The 4829-nt window shown below is 38.6% G+C and overlaps 1 protein-coding gene across 1 annotated transcript in view; it reads left to right on the forward strand.

Moving 5' to 3' along the window:
* unc93b1 (unc-93 homolog B1, TLR signaling regulator) overlaps positions 1-4621 on the forward strand; it is a 12551-nt gene extending 7930 nt beyond the window's left edge. Inside the window, exons 9-13 of the mRNA XM_014018503.1 lie at positions 759-941; positions 1036-1309; positions 1875-1996; positions 2079-2201; positions 2286-4621. Coding sequence (XP_013873957.1) covers positions 759-941; positions 1036-1309; positions 1875-1996; positions 2079-2201; positions 2286-2531 — 948 coding nt within the window. The 3' untranslated portion in view covers positions 2532-4621. The remainder of the gene's footprint in view (positions 1-758; positions 942-1035; positions 1310-1874; positions 1997-2078; positions 2202-2285) is intronic.
* The last annotated feature ends 208 nt before the right edge of the window (positions 4622-4829 follow it).

The following is a 4829-nucleotide window of genomic DNA, read 5'->3' on the forward strand; positions in this document are numbered from 1 at the left end:
CTGCTGTACAAATGTATTGAATAAAACAAATCCTTTCATCAATTCAGTGCCACTGAGTCACTTTTATACATTTTTATAATTTTCAAAAATTACGCAAAGAGCTGCTTTGAGGTCATTTTTACTTAAAAAATGGGAGGGGCTCATTAGCGGGCTGGACAGAAGTCACCTGTGGACCAGATGTGGCCCGCGGGCTGCCAGTTGTCCGTCCCTGGTCATGAAGGTTTTGAGACATTTTGGGGACTCCCTGGTTAATTCTGTTCACATCCAGACTTTAGCTGCTAAATTCTTGACTGATCAACCAGCTAGTTGTTGACTTTGTCAGCTGTTTCCTCCTGAAGGTGAAGAACATTCAACTTGAAACAGGTTTCTGCCRTTTCTGATGGTCTGAATACTACAGATAAATATTAAAGTTGCAATTTAAACAACTTTTTAAAATTTATTTGACTAGTTCTGCAGACCTGTCAGAGCATTAAAAGGTTAGAATTTACTTTACRTGTTTTAGTTTCCAGGTGGCTTGTTACCTGGAAGTATTTAAACTACAGTCATTTGATTTTCTGTGGAAAAACAGTGGAAATTGCTGAAATTGAGTTAAAATTTAAAGGAGCTAAAAGTAGCAAAATATCAGCTGAGAGCTAAACAGCCATTCCTCCATTATCCAAACCCCTTGTTTAATATAATTTGGATTTTAATTTGGTTTTGTGTTTAGATTACGGAAAGGATGCTCCTGAATAAAGCAATCTGTGCGTTTGGTTCCACAGTTCCTCCTTCTGTGTGGCCCCGCCTACCGCCCCACAGAGGAGATCGATCTGCGGAGTATCGGCTGGGGAAACATCTTCCAGCTGCCTTTCAAACACCTGAGGGACTACCGCCTGCGACTGCTCTGTCCGTTCTTCATCTACAGCGGATTTGAAGTCCTGTTTGCCGTCAGTGGATTCTCCCTGGTACTGCACCTCGGTAGTAAAATAGAATGGTTTTGAAAAGGCTCAGACATCAGGCAGGGTTGTGTTGTTCAGTGTGTGTTTTTGTCCTCCACAGTCCTACGGAGTCTGTATTCTGGGCCTGAAGTACTTGTGGCTCCTGATAGTGGTCTACGGCCTCTCCTGCTCCGTGTTCTCCCTCCTCTCCCTCAGCCTCCTCCGCTTCCCTCGGTGGGTTTGTCTGATCGGGGGCGCTGTGGTTCACGGGGTGCTGCTGGTGGTCCTGCTGGCCTTGTCTGTAAAACCTGACTCACCTCAGTACCTGGGCCCCCTGCTGGTCATCGCTGCGCTGTGGGGACTCGGGACCGCCCTGAACAAGACTGGGGTCAGCAGTGAGTGCCGTCAGGTTTATCTGCTGTCACACACTGTTTTTTATCCATTTTTTATCTACTTCTGCATACTTTGTATTTTTTTATAGCCGTTCATTAAAGGGGCGATATTATTATTATTATTATTATTTTGTGAGGTCTAAAACATAGAACAGATTATTGCACATTTTCCAAATAGCTTAAAAATAGCAACAGTACTGTGGAAATAGCAACAGAGAATCAGCTTTAATGATCTTTTTTAATTCTCTTCTTATTTTAGTATCAAATAATTAAATTGTTGCAAGGTTTATTTTTTATCTGATGTGCTGGATTGTGATAAAATATACAAGATAAAAGNATTGTGATAAAATATACAAGATAAAAGGTACAAGATAATATAAAAGACAAAATAAAGAGAAAGTTGAGYGCAAGGTATAAACTGAATCTTTATTTGATAGGTTGTTCTAAATGCTCCATGGCACATAATTAAGAAAATGTCATTTGTATTTCTCTAAGATTAATTTGTTAAATATCATTTCTTCCACAAACATGAACAGAAATTCTCATGTTTTTCTGTTTTGTGTACCAGTTGTGGTTGGAATGTTGTACGCTGAGGAAAAAGAACGTCTGGACTTTGTTTACACCATCTACCACTGGTGGCAGGCCATCGCCATCTTTATAGTCTACCTGTGGTCCCAGATGCCCATGAGGGTAGGACAGATTTAGTCTGGAGGGTTGTTTGGCAGCGTGCCTGATGGTTTTTTTTATTTTGTTGTTGTTCTTTGCATTTTAGGCCAAACTCTCCATCCTGTTAGCCACTCTACTGCTGGCCTGTTACTGCTACTGGGTGATGGAGCGCCGCCTGGCTCAGAAATTAAAGCCCAGAATGCCTCGCATCCCTCGACCGCGACACAAGGTGACCAATCACAAGCTTTACATTTCATACAGGAAGGAAGCTGCGTTTGAAATAAACTGGTGTTGAAGGTTTTTTTTGTCTCAGGTCAAAGGTTATCGCTATCTGGAAGAGGACAACTCAGATSAGTCTGACGAGTCTGATGAAGATGAGAGTGAGGGGGACGATGATGATGATGATGAGGAGGAGGTTGTTGAGGAGATGGGGCGTGGGGATGAGGAAGAAGGGGCTCAGGAGGGCCAACCCGAGGAGGCGGACTCACCCAGACCCCGGAGGAGAGGGGTCGAGGTTCAGCAGCACAGATGGGAGGAGGAAGAGGAGCGGGAGGAGTGATGAAGACGGGGCGGTGCACAGATGGAGATGAAGATGCTGTTGTGTTTGGACTTATAGATAAACCAAAACAAACACGGTGTTAAAAATAACTAGAATTTATCATCCAGCATGTTGATCAGTAAACAAACATCTGAGTCAGATTTTCTGTTTAACACTGTTTAACAGATGTGTTTTATCTTCATCTGCTACAGATCAGGAATCTGAAAGACAACTATTCTAAACAAAAACATAATTTGTAATTAAAAAAAAGATTTCCACTTAGCCAAGCTAACAAAAAGAGCTTAAAGTTAGCTTTTATTTTTGTTTTATTTTGGTAGTTTTTACCAAAATAAAAAGGTGGGGAATAAGGTTGAATTATAGCAGAAAAACTTGTCATTTAGTTTAATAATACAATAAATAATTATCCAGTGGTTCCTGATTTAAATCACAAAAAAGCATCACATTCATTGCAGTAAAGAGTGAGAGCTCCAAGAATTTTATTTTCCCCACAGAGTTTATTTTTCTAAATAATGTTTGTTTTGTAATTTATAAAACTCTGATTAAGTTTAGAAACCTAAGAAAATGTTCAAAATTAATTTAACTTTCATAATTAAATTAGAATTATTCAATAAAAAATTAGTTCATTAGAATCAAGTTATTTATCCGATCTGTGGTCAACTTCACTTCCTGAGATTTATTTTTAGTTTTTACCAGAGATTCAGCATTCTAACATTTCTAGTTTATTTTACTTGAGTTTTCTCATACCTCTACATTTCCTGATCAGATGTGTGATAAAAACATCTGAAATTTTTATTTTACAGTTTTATTCTTCTCCGTCTTTGCAGAAATCATTTTACGTCTTTTGCAGAGTCGTCGCTGACTAAGTCTTTTATTTTGAAGGTCATTTGTAAATAACTTTACAGAAGTCTTAACATATTAGTTAAAATCTGAGACTTTGAGAGGGGAAAAGGGTTTTAGTGATGGCAAAACARAACCGCTGTTGTTTATTTCTGTTGACGCATTTTATTGTAAACTTTAAATCTTTTCGAGGTCATTTGTTTCAGGTTTCAAATTTCTTAACATCTGAGAATTCAAATAAATATTTTCTATAGTGTTTACCAAAACGACTGCTACCTGCTGTCATTTGCTTCTGCAGAGCGCTTATCTGCAAAAAAGAAAAAAGGAATGAAAAAAACAGATTGATTTTCTTTTGATCACAATAGTTTGTATCAGAGAGCTGCAGCAGGATGTGAAAAGGGTTTTTCTTGCATTACCTTCAGACTTTAACTTGAATAAAAACAAGTGAAAAACACATGAAGAGTTTAGCTTTTGTGCAGTTCAAGTGAATTTTGTGAAATCAGTTTGCGTCAAACCTCAGAAGTCAAATATGGATTTACAGATAATCCATCAAGTCCGTTCAGCCCTAAAGTTTTTAAAAAGTCTGACAAACAGGGCAGTTTTAGAGGTTTTTATTTTCCCATGACGCAGGAAGCTCTTTGTCTGAGCTGAATGATTAATCCTAATAGCTGCCCTTCTCTCAGATGAAAGCCGGCGTGTCAGAGGAGGAAAATCACTGCTGGGGGATAATAACCTTAATTAGCTGCTCTGAGTTTCAGGGTCCAGTTGTTGTACTTTTTGTCGTGTTCTGCTGGACACTGAGCTGATTCACAGCTGACATTATTCATGTGGTCAGATTAGTTCCTGCTGGAGAGAAACCAAAATATCTGCTGTGAAAGAAAAGATCCTAATGATGATGACTGGTGAAATTTTCAAACCTGCTGATTTAGTGGTGGCAGGGATTTTCTTTGACAGATTACAGCTTGAAAGGACAAATGCTTTAATGACAGCTGCTTCATTTTTTTTGTTCCTTGTTGCACCTTTACCAGAACATTAGTTTGTAAAACTGCAGTTTTAAGATGCTCTGCTGTGATGTTTTCATTCAGATTGTCACAGATTTGTGAGATTTTGTACAAGATAAGTGAAAAACAATATTCTTTATGTTAATTAAAACATTAAAGCTGTAAAATTACCTGCAGTTTTATGAGCTGCGCTGCTTTATGTTGCTTTGTGAAGTTGTCTTGGAGTGATTTTAAATAAAGTTTCAGTTGAAATGAGCAGTTTCTGATAGTTTGGTAAGCCTAACTTCAAATACATATCACCTTAAATTTTAAATGCACGGATGGAAACGTAGCTGCATCATTCATTTACAGCCTTAAAACAGAAACATGATGTCCCAGTGGCTTTCAAACCCCAAAACACATTACGGCAAAGGCTGGTTCACCCCAAAGATCCGGTGCCCCGGCACAAACAGAGCAATAT

This window comes from Austrofundulus limnaeus, unplaced genomic scaffold (genome assembly GCF_001266775.1).
Source record: "Austrofundulus limnaeus strain Quisiro unplaced genomic scaffold, Austrofundulus_limnaeus-1.0 Scaffold194, whole genome shotgun sequence".
Taxonomy (NCBI): domain Eukaryota; kingdom Metazoa; phylum Chordata; class Actinopteri; order Cyprinodontiformes; family Rivulidae; genus Austrofundulus; species Austrofundulus limnaeus.